This window comes from Xenopus tropicalis, chromosome 1 (genome assembly GCF_000004195.4).
Source record: "Xenopus tropicalis strain Nigerian chromosome 1, UCB_Xtro_10.0, whole genome shotgun sequence".
NCBI lineage: Eukaryota > Metazoa > Chordata > Amphibia > Anura > Pipidae > Xenopus > Xenopus tropicalis.
In genome coordinates, this window is record NC_030677.2 from 29,192,617 (window position 1) to 29,212,734 (window position 20,118).

The 20,118-nt window shown below is 38.4% G+C and overlaps 1 protein-coding gene across 1 annotated transcript in view; it reads right to left on the reverse strand.

Annotated features, from left to right (window-relative positions):
* Window positions 1-555: 555 nt before the first annotated feature.
* Window positions 556-20,118, reverse strand: part of lcorl (ligand dependent nuclear receptor corepressor like) — a 59,852-nt gene continuing 40,289 nt past the window's right edge. Inside the window, exons 7-9 of the mRNA XM_002940932.5 lie at window positions 6,881-10,830; window positions 2,364-2,467; window positions 556-1,299 (exon numbers count right to left, since the gene is read on the reverse strand). Of these exons, the coding sequence (XP_002940978.2) occupies window positions 1,297-1,299; window positions 2,364-2,467; window positions 6,881-10,830 (4,057 nt within the window). The 3' untranslated portion in view covers window positions 556-1,296. The remainder of the gene's footprint in view (window positions 1,300-2,363; window positions 2,468-6,880; window positions 10,831-20,118) is intronic.

The following is a 20,118-nucleotide window of genomic DNA, read 5'->3' on the forward strand; positions in this document are numbered from 1 at the left end:
CCAGGATTATCAGCTTATAGCAAGGCAAATAGCAAAGCACTTTGTCCCCAATGTTAATAAATATGCCAATATTTAGAAGTTAGAACCCAAAAGCAAAGATCTGATGTTGCTATGGGCTACATTACTGGTGATGTTTGTCTCCACTGTTAGTAAAGACACCCCTTGGTGTTCACTGCAGGCCTCCCGGATTATCTCACCTGCCTTTAATCTGGACCCTCCAGTTTCAGCTTCGTTGTCCTCCTATATAGAGTTCCCACCTTATAACACCAGCTCAGACAGGGTTTCCTTCAATTTGTATCTGTGTCTAAAATTTGTTGAAATGATGTAGAAGTCAACAGCAGATGTAGTAAAGTAGCAGTTTTCACAACTTTACCACACTTAGGTTATTCAAAGTTTAAAAGAAATAAGTGAGTATTAAATCTGCCTCCAGGTTACAATTCGCCTCTGTGTTGGTGTCGGACGTTTTCTTTAGTTTGTACTATGCGTAGAATAAACACACGAGGGGAGGAGCAGAAAGGCTGACCTACGGCAGGCGAGTACACACCATAACAGATACACAGTGAAAGAAAAGACAAGCTTTATTTTTCCGTTTTCCCCAGAGATGACACAAAACAAAAATTCAGGTTTTGGTTTCAAGCTGAGAAGGTCACGTGCCCGTTCTGCATTGGGCGTTGGCTGGGCAGGAAACCTAATGCGGAGATGCCCATGGATAGAACATATTCTATACACAGAACAACATCAAAATCATTTGTTTCACATCCTTCCCTGCCAATGAGTTGATTGCGGAGGTAGATCCCTCCCATGGATGGAAATGGTCACGCCCTGTGTATAAAGTGGGAGTGGCATCAGCATTTCTATGGATGAGGGTCCCTTGGCTGGGTTGGAATAGAAACACTTGCGCTGTTCCTCGCTGAACACATTAAGCCAAATAGTAAGGGCAATAAATGAATTTCACATCTCTCAGTGATTATTGTGGCTCAATAAAATGAGCATTTCTGCATATTATCAGGGAACGTAGAGAGTGTGGGTTTAGTGTGAGAGAGGACTTAAGGAGCGCCAGTATTACGGAACAGAAGCGCGCCTATGGAGAAGATTGCTTTTGGGGAAAGTATATATCCTCTCATCTAGGACCCTAGGAAAGAAAAGACCAAAAAAAACCCCAGAAATATAAAATGTAAAAATAGTGCAATGTTGATATTGTGGCTCTTTCCTATGTGTAAATAGAATGGTTGCTCCATGTGCGGAGTAAAGGCACTGCCGGTGTCCACTCTGATTGGCTCACAACACAATGTTGCATCACTGGAAAGAGAAAACGGGAAGTAATAAAATAGTGAGGATTAAAGGCAAAGTGCAGCTCTCCCCCAGTTACTCCCAGAATCCCACCTGCACCCAAAGGCTGAGAGAACAGTTAGTAAGAAACAGAATCACTGGTTCATCCTTTCCCTTGGGTGGCAACAAACACTGCAGGCTGCAGCATGTACCTGATTATCCATCACAGTCATCTCAGGCCCAGGGGACCCCCCTACTGAAAAGTGGGCTTTACCCAAAAAACTGTTTTTGTGTTTTTGCACAGTGAAAGAAAATTTAATTTAAAGCAACTTTTCAATATATTTGTATATTCATTACAAATTTGAAATAGGTTATTTGTAACTGCTGCAACCAGCAGATTAACCAACCTGGAGGAGACGTGACTCCTGCTACACTGTTTTACGAGTCCGACGCAGAGACAGAAAAATAAAGCAAAACTGCTTTCAGCTACAATCACATTTCCAACCTAAAGGCAATAAGCCCACGTAGCGACTGTTGCCGTGGGATATTGCTTTATATTTGGGGATCATTGCATGGGACGTCCAATGAACCAGCAACAAACTGCTGTCCGTGCCGTCGATACACATATATTGCATATCAGAAAGTTACTAACAATGACACTTTATTAATTATGCAAAAAAATTTGAAAAAAAAAACAAAACAGCTTTTGGAAGGAGATCCCCTTTAAAGTACAGGGCTCCCCTTCCATCTTGTGGCTAATATGAAGGTTCCGCTCCCTGTTTAGGTACAGTTAGCTGGAATGTCTATACACTGCCATGAACCGGTGATGTAATTCCTGTCATATGACTCATTGAAACTTGTGACTTATAATAAAGTCCCTCCTGTTGTAACAATGAGTCTATTACAAGTCACCTCGGAGTTCCAAGCACTAGGCCTTCAACCTTGTACCTTTATATGGGCATGGACTTATAATATCCTTATATTTTACAATAGGGGGAACATTATTCACTAAACACACACCTATTCCATACACAGTCCGTCAGTACAAACACACACACCAACTTTTTTAATCTAAAAAAAAAAAAAAAAGATACCTTTTTACTTCCTTGAAATGGGATTCGAATTGGGGTGAGCGAGAAGGAGCCATCTTTACTTGACAGGCCTCGAAATGACTTTAATCCAACTGGTTTAAGGGGCACTGGGGAGGGGGAAACAGAACAACATTTTTTTCATATGAACATAATTATTTGCCTTCGACTGACTGCTGTAATGGAACAGAGGAACGACCAGGGCATGGCAACAGTTACAAATTTACATCATTTTTTAAAAACATTTTTTTACATTTGGATATTAAAATATATATATAATAAAGATACACACAGAGCCTGCTCTTTTTAGCATATAATAAAGGCCACACTATCCCTTTATGTGCTATTCAATATTGGGACACTGTGTAAATGCAAATCGAGCGGAGTGATTGAAACCCTATAATTGCCAGTAGCACAGAGACAGCACATCCGATGGGGAAAACGAGAAAGTTTATTGTTTTCTGAAAAATATATGACTTCAAAATCAGACTCCCAAGTCGTGCATGAAGACAGACAGATGCTGAAATGGGGAGTAACTTCATAATTTTAGAAACGAATCAGAATTTTCAATTGATTATATTTAGAAAATGTCTTATTTTACTATGATGTAAACTTGTATTAAGTTTAAAAAAAAACCAACTTCTCGGTTTCAGCATTTGATGTTGCAATGAAATATAGAATTTAAATGATTTGCAAATCATCCCAATTTTGTAAATTTCCATTTAACACAGTGTCCCATTTCATTTGGAAAGGGGTTATACCTTATGCATTAGTGGCTCCAAGGAGGAGCAAGAATGTAACTGGATTGCCTGTGGGGACTCCCATTAATTTGGGGTGACAAACTGGTTTGGGAATACAGTGCAGCTAGGACAAGTCTAAGAAGACTGAAGGGGTAATTTACAATTGCAAGTACAGATGTGGTTAAACTATGTTCCCCATAGTCAGGAACCCTTGAGCTACTGCCACCTCTAAACTAGGTAGCTCCAGGGCTCCCACAGTGGCCCACATCAATCTTGGCAGAGCGGTTTCACCAGAAAATAGGGTATACATGTCCCTCTTATGGCAAACGCTGGAAACATCACCAACTAAAATTGTTCAGGGCATTCCCATACAATGCAGCAAAGTGCAAGAGCAACTGCACAAATTCCGATATATCAGCTGCAATTGCATCAGGCACATCTTCCCCAGGCGACAGCAGTAATGTGGGAACAATGGGCCAAATGCTGCACGGTGGCTAAATTACATTGCCCATGACACTGCAAGTTGCCAAATGCCACTTGTAATGCTTTTGTAAAGCTTTTTGTTGCTTTACACTGATCACCGAAGAAGTCCAGTTTATTTTCCCATCACCCTAGGTCACAACAATTTTTTTACCCAGTTTATTCTGAATCCAATAATTTTTAATATCCTTCAAATACCCTGTATGTTTTCTCAAATTTAGTTAATCTTCAGCCTCATTTTGGATCCATCCAAAAATAAGAAAACCCTGACCAACAACATTCTCTTCTAGCCAGCAATACATGTGTGCACCTACTGTACCGTATTGTTGTATTAAATTGCATGAGCCGTCATTCTTCTCTGTGTCACGGAGCAATCAGAAATAGATTTGTACAAAATCCAATCATTCTGCTGCCTCTTACCAGCCTCCATTACCAACATAAATACAGTTCTAGGAAATGTTTATCCCATTTAATATTGCAAACCTGTTACAGAATATTGCCAGAAATATCCAATAATCACCCCCACACACCCAACTTACCTCTTTCGTACATTTATGTTACAGTAATCTAAGGTTTCAAACATCAGGGATAGATTTTGTGTATTCAACCTAAATTCACCCATTTCAGAGCAAAATGCCTCATCCTATCTAACTGATCAGAATTCCCATCAGTTCTGAAATACAGGTCCTTTTCAAAAAATTAGCATATTGTGATAAAGTTCATTATTTTCTGTAATGTACTGATAAACATTAGACTTTCATGTATTTTAGATTCATTACACACAACTGAAGTAGTTCAAGCCTTTTCTTGTTTTAATATTGATGATTGTGGCATACAGCTCATGAAAACCCAAAATTCCTATCTCAAAAAATTAGCATATTTCATCCGACCAATAAAAGAAAAGTGTTTTTAATACAAAAAAAGTCAACCTTCAAATAATTATGTTCAGTTATGCACTCAATACTTGGTCGGGAATCCTTTTGCAGAAATGACTGCTTCAATGTGGCGTGGCATGGAGGCAATCAGCCTGTGGCACTGCTCAGGTGTTATGGAGGCCCAGGATGCTTCAATAGCGGCCTTAAGCTCATCCAGAGTGTTGGGTCTTGTGTCTCTCAACTTTCTCTTCACAATATCCCACAGATTCTCTATGGGGTTCAGGTCAGGAGAGTTGGCAGGCCAATTGAGCACAGTAATACCATGGTCAGTAAACCATTTACCAGTGGTTTTGGCACTGTGAGCAGGTGCCAGGTCGTGCTGAAAAATGAAATCTTCATCTCCATAAAGCTTTTCAGCAGATGGAAGCATGAAGTGCTCCAAAATCTCCTGATAGCTAGCTGCATTGACCCTGCCCTTGATAAAACACAGTGGACCAACACCAGCAGCTGACATGGCACCCCAGACCATCACTGACTGTGGGTACTTGACACTGGACTTCAGGCATTTTGGCATTTCCCTCTCCCCAGTCTTCCTCCAGACTCTGGCACCTTGATTTCCGAATGACATACTTTGGACCACTGAGCAACAGTCCAGTGCTGCTTCTCTGTAGCCCAGGTCAGGCGCTTCTGCCGCTGTTTCTGGTTCAAAAGTGGCTTGACCTGGGGAATGCGGCACCTGTAGCCCATTTCCTGCACGCGCCTGTACACGGTGGCTCTGGATGTTTCTACTCCAGACTCAGTCCACTGCTTCCGCAGGTCCCCCAAGGTCAGGAATCGGTCCTTCTCCACAATCTTCCTCAGGGCCCAGTCACCTCTTCTCGTTGTGCAGCGTTTTCTGCCACACTTTTTCCTTCCCACAGACTTCCCACTGAGGTGCCTTGATACAGCACTCTGGGAACAGCCTATTTGTTCAGAAATTTCTTTTTGTGTCTTACCCTCTTGCTTGAGGGTGTCAATGATGGCCTTCTGGACAGCAGTCAGGTCGGCAGTCTTACCCATGATTGCGGTTTTGAGTAATGAACCAGGCTGGGAGTTTTTAAAAGCCTCAGGAATCTTTTGCAGGTTTTTAGAGTTAATTTGTTGATTCAGATGATTAGGTTAATAGCTCGTTTAGAGAACCTTTTCATGATATGCTAATTTTTTGAGATAGGAATTTTGGGTTTTCATGAGCTGTATGCCACAATCATCAATATTAAAACAAGAAAAGGCTTGAACTACTTCAGTTGTGTGTAATGAATCTAAAATATATGAAAGTCTAATGTTTATCAGTACATTACAGAAAATAATGAACTTTATCACAATATGCTAATTTTTTGAAAAGGACCTGTATATGTACTACGTGCACTCTCACTATAAATCTGCCAACTCTTTCACAAATCAAAAACTGAACATGGCAAAAATATCACAGAGCTCATTTTTTTGTGTGCATTCTGGTCCTGATCCAATTCAAGGTGGGGTACCTCCTGGTCACTCTACAGATTTCCCTACGGTTATTAGTATTATTAGTATTATTTAGTATTTATATTGTATTTCTAAATTATTTTTTTATCCTCATGTCAAATGATAACCAGTAATGTTCAGGGTTTCCCAATTTTTTTTTACTTGTGAGCCACACACAGATGTAAAAAGTGTTAGTGAGCAAGCATGAAAAAAAGTTTTTTGGGGGATGCCAAGTAAGGGCTGTGATTGGCTATTTGGTAGCCCTATGGGGACTGCTAGCCTGCAGGGGGCTCTGCTTGGAGTAAAACTGTGTCTCTGGGCTTCCAAAACTTGTCTCCAAGCCAGAAATGTAAAAATGGGCAGCTACTTTGAGGCCACTGGGGGCAACATTCAAAGGAGGTGGTGAGCATATTTTCTGGAGAAATATCAGATTAATTTCCAATACAGAATATTTCAAAAACATATTTAGAAAGCTTATCTCCATGAATCAAAACGTAGGTGTTTTCATGATAGTTCCCATTTAATAGGTGTTAGCTGCACTTTTCCCAACTCAGGTCGCGGATGTATAATGGGTGACCATATTTTTAATGATGAAGTGCATTTTTCTCATTTGCTATTGTTACTAATTTCCTCTTGATTTTAATTTACAGTTACCGTTTATCCAATGACATGACATGGTTCTGGAATTATACATGGTCAAAAGTCATTTCTATCTCCAGAAATAATTTGGCACATTTAGCAATTTAAAATGTTAGGAGTCGCAAATAATCACTTACTGCCCCAATATAATGGGATATATTTCTGAAAACTAATGATCAAAATGTATAACCAGCACAAAGATTTCTTCTACAGCAATCTAAGCATCACCTAATAGCCAAATCTCAGCAGACTTAACAAAAAGACTTAACAAAAAAAGTGAAAGACTTACCTAAATGGATTTTTGAATAATAGTTTTGCTCATAAACAAAATTTTGTTTTCTACACTTCTTGCTGCCAGTTTCAGTATACACAGAGGCTTGATCGGATCTCTTTCGTTTCGACAGTCGAGCAAAGCCATGACCAGACTGAGGTTCTTCTGTCCTTGAATTGCCCAAGCACATACTATTGCACACTTGTTTTTCAGCAAATTGTTTTGCTTTGTGTCTTGCATTTAAGGGTTTTGCTTGAATATAATTCATATCAAAGCTTTGGGTTTTTGACTTTAGACAGAAATTTGACCTTAATGGTCGTTTGTTCGCTTCATTGGCGTTAGTGAATTGAACCTGTTTGTGTGTTACTTCACTTGAAATACCATTAAGTCTTTTCAGATAGATTCTGATGTCCTTTATTTTCTTATTTGTGATTGGGCGAGTTTTCATTTGCTTGTTTTTCGATAAGTTATCAAGTTTTTTTTCTTTTGAATTGGCATCCACCAAGGTCTTTGACAGAGACACATTACCATGATGCACAGGATCCATAACGTTTACTTTCCCTGATGAAGCATCATGTTTGGCTACACGTATATCAAGACATTTGTTGGCCCCACGTAATTTCTTTATTCCTTGACTGGAGTCTTTTTGTTTTAACACCCCAGTTTTCACATATGTTGCATTTCTTGTGCATAAATGTTCGATTTGAGATAAGTTGGCAAATCTTTGCCTTGCCTTACTGGTATCTAAAGCTGCCGGGTGTGCACCCTTCCTGGTTTTCTTGTTTTGACAAACTTTCGACAATTTTGTGCCCTTTCGTTTTTTCTTTGGAGGACTGCAAGCAATTGCTTTTTTTGTTATTGAAAGGGACTGTGTTTCTGTTGTTTGCATAAACCAGGCTGATAAGTGCTTAAAGTCTGGCTTTTTCTGGAACAGCATCTGAACAGGAGAGGGTTTCAGAAATGTGCCTCCTGTTAAACCTGAGCTTTCTTTTCTCCTTTCTTTTGTGTTCTCACGTACCCAAGTGATGGCCATTTTTTCATACCTATTATCTAATTCATTTACTAAGGGCTCATCGGAAACAGATGCAGACCACCAATTAGGGACACTGTATGACTGAATATCTGGAGAACCTTCTGAAATGAACCCAGCAGAGTTGTCTGCAGTACTTTCACTATGTAAATGTTTTCGGTTTACAGCGCCTGAGTTATACTGTAAATTGTAAGATTTGTTTTTTAACTTTCTTCTGTGAACTTGGGTTCTGCTAGAGGATATCCTTTTTGGCTGATGATATAGGGCACTTCTAAATGAAAATGCAGTCAAAGAAGCAAGTGAGTGCAGCGTGGGCCCTTTCCGTTTTGCATGTTGCTGGCACAGCTGGTATGTTCTAAACAGAGATGATCTTAAATTTCTTTTCTTTTTTGGCTCAGGTGGTTTTTGGCTAGATTGTCTGCATTGCCACTTCTTGTCTTTCTTTGCAATGATTAACTTATGACCAAATGGTGACACTGATTTATGTCCTTTTTTTAGCCCAGATGGATCATTACAAGTTTGTTCTGCAGTTTTTACTTTAGATTGACGTCTGCAATTTTGTTTGGATTCTGGAATTTTAATGCAGCCATCTGAGAGAGGCTTGTCGGGCTCACCTCTATGGGGTGCTGAGACTTTATGGGCCTTAAGAAGAATTCTTTGTGCAATCCTAATGCTACGCCTTGCAATTCTTGATTTCTGTGTGTTAAACCCAAGCAGTCTATTGCCATTTTTGTATTCACTCAGTTTACCAAAGTGCTTGGATAAACTGATAACATTTGTTGGCCTTTCTGAGGTTCTTCTGACCAACTTTAAAGAAGGAGAACCAATTTCATTAAGCCTTCCTGGGTTTATCTTAACAAACCACTCCTCTTTAGAATGTATTTTTTCTGAAGTTCTGTGTTGCACATGTCTGTTTCTCAATCTTGTTTTATTATTGTATTGGGACTGGCAAAAGTTACTGGCAGAAGAATTTTTCTTTCTTTTTCCATCTTCTTTGGAACACACAGGGCTTTTCAAAACATTTCTATTAGATGGATTGTATTCAGGGCTTAATGTATAGTGTATTCCATCATCTCTATCAACCTTTGAAACAAACATAACTTTAATGGGACTGGGAAATCTACCCAAAGGATTTAATTTATGTATTGTACTTGCTGCATTTGTACCTTGTTTATTTTGGGCTAAATTTGAAGATAAGTCTGAATTATCCATATTTTTAACAGATGTTATAGTTGTGAAATTGCTTCTTCTCAGTCTTATTTGTGGCATTAGTGATAAACCTTTCTGTAAAGCAAGTATGTCTGGTTTGTCACACAACAATCCACATCCATGTTGTACATTAGAATTAGATGTACTTGATCTTGTTTGGCACTGGGGGGAATTATGTTTTCTTGACAGTGTCGTATCTAATTGGTCAGAATCTTTCAAACGTTCAACTACAACAAGCAAATGTGATTTATTTGGTAAACTGGCAGTTTCATTGCGAATATAGTCAGAATGGCTATTTGTTAACATACCTGAGATCTGGTTTAAGGTGCATTTACAAAATAAATTACCGCTATTTTGCAGAGTATAAAAGTCAGCTGCAGCATTTCTTGTTTCAGATTTTTCAGTGGCAGTTGTGCAACAAGCCTTCAATGCGTGTTTTTCTGTTTCTAAGGCAATACGGCTTTCATAGTCTTTAGGCTTATCTGCAAGTTTTTGTGGTGCAGACGATGGCAAGTGGTCAGGTACATTAGGACAACTGTTTGCAGTTTTGTCATTCTTTAAAACAGTTCTACGATTAGTATGAGGTAGATGCGTTACATGTTCCCGGATTGTAGTCACAGCCTGAGTGTTTATAGAGTTATCAGATTCTGAAACATAGTTTTTGATTTCATCTGTATGTCTTGCTGGTTTCTTCAGATTCTTTTCACGAGATGTCATTTTCTTTCTAAAAATTTCTATTAGACTCTTGAGCTCTCTTTTGATTTCTAAAGACCGGTGTCTAGATAAAGCAAAGCCAGAGGATTTTAGGGCAAACAACAAGGTTTTCTGACGTTTCCGGAGCCTAGTTTGCATTATTTTAGCCTGCATGCTTTTTTTATGTTGGTTGAAGAATTCCACAAAACTGTTGTCATTTAATTTAACATTGTTGATAAAATGTTTGATCAGATTTTCGAATTTTACTCCATTTATCCTTTTTCTTTCAATGTGGTAAAGTTCTCGGGAATTTGTAGTTTTTGGGCAAATTCTGGTTTCCTCATTAAATTGATCCATTACGTTTTGTAAAACAGAAGCAGGTTTGGTTTGGTTATTCAGTGCCACTTTGTTCTTTTGTTTACTTTTCCTGTATTTGCTGGTCATATGTATTAGAGATGGTGGCTGCTCACAGTTGTGATGCTGTGAAAGTGTGTCCTCTACTTGCGTTTCATCTTCAAATTGAGGCGAGTGTGTTTCAAAAATTGTTCTGTCACAGGTAAAAGAGCAACAACCAAAATATTGTGAAGGTCTAGAGGTCAGTTCTTTTTGACATACATTTCTATCATCTAACCTTAGATTTTGGTTTTTTAAGGAATTCAGTTTGACTGTTCCTAGGGCCAAACCTGGACATGTTAAACGCAGATCTTTTAGACAAACAGATAAATAGGGAAGACGGCTATACGGTTCTTGCCTTTTTAACCGCCCACGTCTTGTAACTCTTTGTTTTGCAAAGCTATAAAACACGGCCGGTGAATTCTCTTTCCTGCTCGACATCTTTGATCCAGAATATACATTTGTTTTGCTGAAGCAAACTTCTGAACATATTTTTTGTTCCTCCTTTAGGAATCCCAGTAGAAATGTCAACTGTTGTTTGTGATATAGGCACAGTGAGTTTAACACGTCACATAATACAGTGTCCCCAATGTGAGGCTTAGTGGCTTTACCAGATTTTAGTTGCTTACGCAGATTGATGACACTGGAAAGAAAAAGAAAAAAAAAAAGCATTGCTTCTAGAGTTTAACTGTATAAAAAAAAAAACTTGAAAAAAAAAATAGGCAACTTATAAATAACATATAATTAGAAACAGCATAGTATTACCAAATTGTGAACTTTTAAATAGTTGTATGTAGTTTTTCTGAAATACACCCTTTCCTGAGAATCATTTAAATGATGGGTTGGGGTTTCTTACTTTCTTGCTATGCCTTGTTTACTAATCCAATATCATTTTATCTCTGTCTTGACTGACGCAGGAAGTTACTCAAGTTAACTACATATTGAGCAGTTCAATTAGTAACCCAATAACCAGTATGCCTTTTTAATTTCAACTCCTTATATATTGAAAATTGATTTGCAATCAATGAAAGGCAAAAGCAGCAGATTACCCAAGTGTGGCTGGTCCGAAGCATAGGAATAAAAAAAAAAACGTTGTTCAATGAAATGAGGGCGGAACCCAAGATGGATGAAGCCTCATAAACGCTTGGGTTAGCAACCTTTCTTACCCAATTCCACACTTGCACATATCTATATAACTTACCAAATGGATGAGCTAACAGGAAAAATGCAATTTAAATTTTCAAGCAGAGTAACTGTGCCCTAAAAATCCAAGAAAACCATTTCCTGGAAAACTAGGTAAATGATTCAGGAGCAGGCAATGATTTCATAAAAGGAATAATTGGATGAAGTGCCTAAAAAGATTGGGGTTCACATTACAGATTTGGAATACAATTGAAGAAATTCAAAAGTTCTACACTAAACCACTGGAAAGTCTTAGTGCCGATAGAACTGAGAGCAGATAAAACAGACTGCAGTTGAATCGCACCTTGTTAATGGCCCCTTACAAAAAACATTTTCATAAGAAGTAGTCCCTGGTCAATTATACTTCTTAAATCAGATTTGTCCAGATTCCCAATTTTATGTTTCCCCGGGGGACCACGTCAAAACAGCGTAAATACCAGGAAAAAGTTAAATCCAGAAAAGAAAAAAAAGCATCTTGCCTGGATGGGACTGCAACAAAATGGCGTTTCCAGGAAAACTTTAATTCTTGTTAGATTAGATTATTGTTGACTCCTGTTCATTCTAAATGTATGTAAAGTGCTACATAACTCGCTGGTGATATATTAATACATAAATAATTATGATGATGAAGAATTATACGTTTTGTTTACACACCTATAATTTAGTCCTGCACAGATTATTTATTTCATGTTTCCATATTTAAGGAACCAGCGGTATAACTATAGAGGAAGGAGACCCTGCAGGGAGGCCCAGGAGTGTAGGGGGTCCCAGCAAGGCCCTAATTAAAGAAGAAGTAAACCTTTTTTTTATCTATCTTTAAAATTACTCTAATCAACCCCCATAATAACATATATTAGTCCATGCATTCAGTCTGATCAGGTTTCTGACTTATAAATTAAAATCTCCAGCTCCTTTCCTCTACTTCCTGATACAGCATGAAGCCCCGACCAATATTTCTGTTCAGCTTTCCTCATCTCTTCAACTACAGGCTAGTGGAAGAGGAGAGCCTTCTGTGCATCCCTGACAGAGAAGAAGCTTCTGGGAATGAACAGTCAGTCAGGCAGTTATGTACAGTATGGGCACAGAAAAAATCTGCTGCTGCTGCTGCACAATGGCAGAGGACATTGATACCTCTAAATGGAAATTCACTATTTCCCCAAGAGGAGAAGATTGCCTTTCAGGCCCGGATTTTAACAGCAGATGCCCCTAGGCCGGCTCCACTCCTTGCACCACTAGGGCGGCACCACTCCTGGCCTCCCACCCTCCCCTTCGTGTGCAAACCTTTGGGCAACTTTTTTCTCTCCAGGTATGGAGCATTGGGGATTGGCGCATGGAAGGTTTAAAGCAGTGATCCCCAACCAGTGGCTCTGGGGCAACATGTTGCTCCCCAACCCCTTGGATGTTGCTCTCAGTGTCCCCAAACCAGGGAGTTATTTTTGAATTCCTGACTTGGGGGCAAGTTTTGGTTGAATAAAAACAAGATTTAGTACCAAATAAAGCCCCTGTAAGCTGATAGGGTGCATAGAGGCCCCTAATAGCCAATCTTAGTCCTTATTTGGCTTCTCCATGAACTTTTATGGTGCTTGTGTTACTCTCCAAGTCTTTTTACATTTGACTGTGGCTCACAGGTAAAAAATGTTGGGGACATCTGGTTTAAAGATCTATCAAAACTCCCACACGTCCCCGGACTTCCCACAAATCCGGGCCTGTTTACCTTTAAGACCATACAATTACGTAAATTCATAGCAGATGCACGACTTTGCATAGTTTTCAAGTATGGCATACTATTAGACCAGATTTTTTCTTGGCTTTGAAGCAGAGATACTTGTATGGCTATTGCTGAAAAACTAAGCATTTCATTTAAATGACCAGATTTACCTTCAGGCTTTACAATTAAGAATGAAAATAAAATAAATAAATGCTGAACTAGGGCATCGTCATTACAGGCTTACAATTCTAGATTCCTAATTCAACCCACATCTTTTCTCTTATTTCAGGCAGGCAAAATAAGCTTGTGAACAGTATCCAGGCTATTGATTTTTCAAGAATAAAAATGCCCATTCAGTGGACTCTTTTATATATAATATATATACTCTGATCAATAAGACCTCATCTACGTTGATACTGCAGGAAATACAACTAATTCTGCTCTCTCACTCCACTCTTTTTCTTCCAACTTTTAGCTTTCACTATAATATGTTAGCAATAAGGCAGGTTTCATTTAGACATATGATCTTGATCAGGGATGGGGACCTTTTATACCCGTGAGTCACATTCAAATGGAAAAAGTGTTGGGGAGCAACACAAGCATTAAAAAGTTTCTCGGTGTGCAAATAAGAGCTATAATCTATAATCTATGTGGACTGGCAGCCTATAGATGGCTCTGTTTGGCTTTACACTAGTTTTTATGGAACCAAAACCTGCCTCCAAGCCAGAAATTTAAAAATGAAGACCTGCTTTGAGGCCACTGAGAGCAACACCCAAGGGGTTGGTAAGCAACATGTTGACATGAGCCACTGGTTGGGGATCACTGATCTTGATGGACATGTATATTTTTTCAACTTAACTTACTATGTTATTATGTACTGGTTAGCGAAATACTTATAATTTCACTATACGTTTACTTTTAGAAACAGATTTGATATAATTCAAGACGTTCTTTATCTCACAGCTCTATTAAACAAATCTGGTAAAATGTAACATATTTACAACATTTTTAGCAATTTATTAATAATTATGTTACACTCCAGGCAAAGTTCGATACAATCTCTTCACTGTGCCTCTACCTAGTTCCTGGCACATGTTCACCATTCCTCTACCTGAATAAACACTCAGTTCATCCTTAAAGAATGTAGATCTGTAGAGGTTTTTGAACTTCTTGTATTAATGAAATGCTAAAAAAATAAAAATTAAATACTACTAATAAAATAAAAAAATACTACTGATACTAGAGTTCTTAGTGTGACCTGTCTCCAGAGAGGAGCAACTTAACCTGCACTGACATGTAGAGCTGTAGGGAGAAAGTCCTTTTTAAAGGAGAAGGAAAGGCATTTTGGCACTATATTTTTCCTGCAGAAAGCATTACAATAAAGAGTACTAGAAGCTCCCTCCATTTGTTTAAGATAGCAGCTGTCATTTTAGCTTGGTCTCAGTAGCTTCGGTGCTGTCGCTCTAGCTGCTGGTAGCTCAGATCACACATTCTGTTGGGAGGGGGAGTGAGTTTTATGAATTCTTATGGGAGGGGGGAGCAGGAGAAGGGAGAGAAGAGAGAGCTGAGCAGACTCCGGCCCCGGGAATGAAGAATTTTTCTAAGAGAGTAAGTCAGATACCCTAAGAACTTGTTTACAAAAAAGGAACAGAAATCCTTTGTTTCTTTTGATAGAGGACTCTGTGAGTGCTTATGGCTGTATTTACATAGACCTTTCTGATAAAGCGGACTTAGTTTTTAATCTTTCCTTCTCCTTTAACATCATTTGCTTTCTAAGGTAAATTTCTGCTCATGGTATCAGTCCCATTTGAAATAGTGCATCTAATTAATATTATGTTTAAGCTGCAATCAAGTTGATTGATAGCTGCCGGGAATACAGTAGGAACGTCACAAACGGGTGGCTTCTATGCAAAGTGTTTCTATCAATAATACATAATAGAAGTATTTTTGTAATTAGTAAACTACTTAAGATTATTAGATACAGCAACAGGAACAACGGGTTCAGTTCCTTTAAAGGAAGCTCACAACAGGAGAAGCCATTATTGCAAAGAACTGCAAAACCATGTTGTTTCCTTTTTATTAAGGCTCTATATAGGAAATAGGTTTCTCTTTCTGCCTCCAGTTTTAGAAATCATATTATAGACATCATATTCAGCTTTACCTTGATGGATGCTCTCTTGACATGCCAAATTTTCAGAAAAAAAAAAAAGTACGTTAGTGGGAAGTTATGCACCACAAGTGATAAGCTTTTTACTGGTTGCTTAACTGAAAGTTTAAGGGCTGTGGCACACGGGGAAATTAGTCGTCACACGACAAATCTCCGTTGTCACGGGCAACTAATCTCCCGAAATGCCATCCCACCGGTTAGAATGTAAATCGCTGTTGGGATGGCATAAGTGGCGTGGCGATCCTGGCACCAAATATGCCATCCCACCGGCGATTTACATTCTAGCCGGGTGGATGGCATTTCGGGGAGATTTGTCGCGCGCCGACTAATCTCCCCGTGTGCCACAGCCATAAAACAATTTACAGGATGCTTTTATTACTGTCCTTGGCCAACAGCAATGCGGGTCTAATATCAACACAGAAACAGAACAATGAACAACTGGTCTGGGCAAACATGCAGCCCACTGGCAATAAATTATTTTTACCATGTCCATTTATTTAAAAGCACAGAGCACCAATCGAGCCAAACATATTAACTATAGTAGATGGTCATGATTGTTTTTTTTTAATGCACAAGCAAATCATGAATGTCACATAGTAAGTTAAATATAACTATAATTACTGTGGATACCGTAACCTAAGGTTTATAAATTTAGATTTTTTTTTAATCAAGAATACTTTTTATTTCTTAATAATAGCAAATAATTCACTCTATCATTTAAAATGTTATTCTTGAACCAACAAATGTATTTTAGCTGTAATATTGGTGTGTAGGCGCCATCTCAGTGCATTGTGCCTGAGTCTGAGCTTTCATAAGGAGCCAGCGCTACACATTAGAACTGCTTTCAGCTAACCTATTGTTTCTTTTACTCCCATGTAACTGGAGGAGTCCCAAGCTGGACTTGGATTTCTTACTATTGAGTGCTATTCTGATACCTACTGGGAGCTGCTATCTTGCTCCCTTCCCATTGTTCTGCTGATCGGCTGCTGGGAGGGGGGATATCACTCTAACTTGCAGCTCAGCAGTAAAATGTGACTGAAGTTAATCAGAGCACAGGTCACATGACTGTGGCACCCTTAAGGCTTAAGTAAATTGAAGGAAATAACTCCTTTTTTTCTAACTCCATGTTTTTTTGGCTATAGGCACTCACAAACCATGAACTAGAAAAACAATTTTAAAAACCAGAAACCTGAAATTCTGCTTATGTTTATCAATAATTCACATGTCTAGTTATGTAACTGGAAATCTCCTGCCATTCATTTGAACTAAAGAAGCTGCTCAGCTGAGTGGCGAAATGTTTCCAAATGACTAATATAATTTCTACTACTAGATATATTATCTGGAGGAATGAAAATCCTACAGTTTTCCCATAGCAGAGCAGAAGAGACAAGCAGACACAAGCGGACAATTAAAGTTTGTTTCAGTCATTGATAACTAAAATCTTAATTTGTAGCCATGTCCTTTCCATCTCAGTTTGTATGGTAAATCTGGGGTTTTTCTCCTAGATGTTATTATACAATCATAGCAGATGTAGATGGGGCTTTAAAAAAAAAAAATCTGCCCATCAAGTTCAACCTTCAAATGAAACCTGTCTAATTGCTAGTAGATCTAGAGGAAGTTTATCCTGACTTTAGGAGGCTTATTTATCAAAATAAGAATGAGTTTTTTTTCTTATTTGAATAAACTGACAATTTAAAAAAAAAGGTTTGCCTGATTTTGATTGAATCAAAATACATTGAATTTGTGCTGAATTTTTGCTGAAACTAAATTTTGAAATACTCAAACTGAATAAATAGTTTACATTTCACCTATGGCAACTTCCATTGACTTCTGCATAACCTTGAGTTTTTTAGCTTAATAATTAAGACGGGCTGATTTATCAACCTTCGAGTTTTATTTTTTTTTCATGATTCGAGTTCTTTAGTGCCAAAACACGCACAATTCGAGTTACGGTTCAAACTAAAATGTCTGGTATTTAATAACTGCAAAAAAACCTGAAAACGTGAATGAAAAACGTGAATGAAAAATAAGCATTTAATATACAAGTTTATTCAATTTAGAACAAACTTGAATTTACAAACTCGAAAATTTATCAATTTTAAGTTGTAATCTGAGTTTGTGAGTTTTAGCGCAAAATGATTAAAGCTGCTGAACTTTTTCTTATGTTAGAAAGTCTGCCGAAAAGCAATCGATCGAGCAATCATAAATCTGCCCCCTAAAAGTTTCGGTATGCTTGCATTTTTTCATTCTCTAAAAAGGCATCCAAACCTTTTTGAATCTAATCAATGTACAACCCCAATTCCCAAAAAAATAGTTGGGACACTGTGTAAAATAAAATGGCTGATTTGGAAATAATATAGACCTTATATTTACAAAGACAATATTTCAAATGGTTTAACTGAAAATTAGTTTTTTTGAAGAATTAAAACAATATGTATAATTGGCTAGTTTTGTATCATCAACAAACAAACAATCAGAGAATTACTGCTTACAATGCTCTCCAAGTTATTGTTATTGTTAACTGAATAAAGGGGACCAAGTACAGAACCCTGTAGCACTACACTATGAACCCTTCTCCAACTAGAGAATAAACAACCGCCCTCTGCATGTGATCCTTCAGCCAGTTTTTTTTTTTATACATTGTGACATGCCGTCTGCCTGTACAAGCAATTTTGGGGGGAAATTAGCAATGGTAGGCAGGGTAGCAGGGGATCTGGAGCATAGAGACAGGGACATCTCATCTTCTGGTAAAGCCACAGGTTTATTTGGGCAAACTGGACCATGACAGATGTCATACTTACAGGCTTATAATTGCCAGTATGAGATCAGCTTTTCTCAAATCTTTTGGTACAATACCATATGAAAGGAAATCAATATAATAAGAGGCCTGGCAAAAACTAAGCTTAGTATTCAAGGCTCTACGCCTTAAAGGATTAGGCAAGTTCCAGTCACTGGGCAAAATGTTAGGCACCCCCCAGTGATTGCAATCGCTTACCTGAAACCCCGGTTGGTGCTCCGGTTATGAGAAAACTGCACCGGCCCAGGGTGTATGCGAGCGTGCGTACCTCTTCCTCCTTCAGTCTGCATCACATGAGCAGCAGAGTAAAAGCTCAACTTTGCTGTGAAAGGAAAAGGAAGGTAGTGGATTGTTCGCCTGCATTTACCCCAGGCCGGTGCAGTTTTCTCCTAACAGGACCAGTTATCCAGAATGCTCGGGACCAAGGGTATTCCGGATAAGGGGTCTTTCCGTAATTTGGATCTCCATACCTTAAGTCTACTATAAAATCAATAAAACATTAAAACCAATAGGATTGTTTTGCATCACATAAGGATTAATTATAACTTTGTTGGGATCAATTACAAGGTACTATTTTATTACTACAGAGAAAAAGAAAATCAGTTTTAAAATTCTGAATTATTTGATTAAAATGGAGTCTATTGCAGACGGGCTTTCCGTAATTCGGAGCTTTCTGGATAACAGGTTTCCAGATAAGGGATCCCATTCCCATACCCCACCATTCGCCAGCACCATCACATTGTTCTAAAACAAAACAGCAGATTTCACATGGCAGCCATTTTTTTCTCTGACACATAAACATGTTTTTCTATGAGTTTCTGTGAAAAGCAGAGATGCCATCTCATCACTGGCTGCTAAACTGGAAGGCGTGTTTAGTAACATGAGTTCAGAAGGACTGAGCACGCTCAGTAGCCGACGGTCAAAGTAAATTCCTAAGGGAGGGGGCTGAGTGGATTAGAGGAGGAGAAGGGATCCTTAGTAATTAAGGGGATGGTGCAGCCTTACTATTAACCTTTTTTTACACCCAGAGTGGCAGGTATTTAAATATTTTTAAGAGGCTAATCAATGATTAAATCTTTTGTGGGGGAGGGGGGGACAATATCAAACATATGGTTTACTTGTATAAAAATATTACAATAAAAAACTTTTTGGGAAAATGTAAGATTCTGGGATGCCAACTCGGTTGCAGCCCACAACTGATTCTGCTGTTCTATACCACTTTATTATATAATACTAATTATGATTGTTATTATTAACATGTAATGTGCCAACATAATCTACAGCGCTGTATAATAAATGGGTTTATACATTGGATATAAGCAATTAAAACAGGGTTAAAACACAGCTAACAGGAACTCTGTATTCTTCAGTAGTTGCAGCAGAATAAGGAGGGGGTGTGTTGTACTCTCTGCTCATGTTTCACTTCCTTATCTGTGCCTGACTTGCTCTTATCAGCAACTGACCAATTACAATCCAGTACACAAAAAATTCCACTAAATCCAGTAACAAAATCCTGTGGGGTTTTTTTCAAATCTGGTATAGGACAGTCCCCGCTTTTGATTTAACTTTCAAGTCTGTTACAGAGCAGGCCCTGCTTTTTTCACATCAGGATGGCCCTGTAGGTATCCAGGAGCTGTGATCAGAGCTCATTTCAGGGGAATATCATAAGATGTAAAATACAAAGGCTTCCAATTAAAACATGGTAGAGTATTTTTAATGTGTTAATACTGTAGATTTCTTTAATTTGGTCTAAATAACATACACAGGGATTATGTTTGTTTGACTATATTTAAGCCACCCTTTACGATAAAAGTGCAGAACCGCAGTGGAACCTGAACTATGAGGTATCAGACAGATAGGGAGCAAGTGGGTTGTAAGCACAGTGGGGTGCAAGGACCCCCCTCCCCACCCATCTCCATGACTGCAGTTTAATATTGCCAACTCACACATCTACTGATTTTTATTTTGAACTTATTTTGGCTATTTAACACTTGTGTTCAGTTTACACTATACTGCCGTTGATACACATACTTCAGTTTTTATTTTTTTTTATTATTAAAAGGTAAGTTTGTTATGG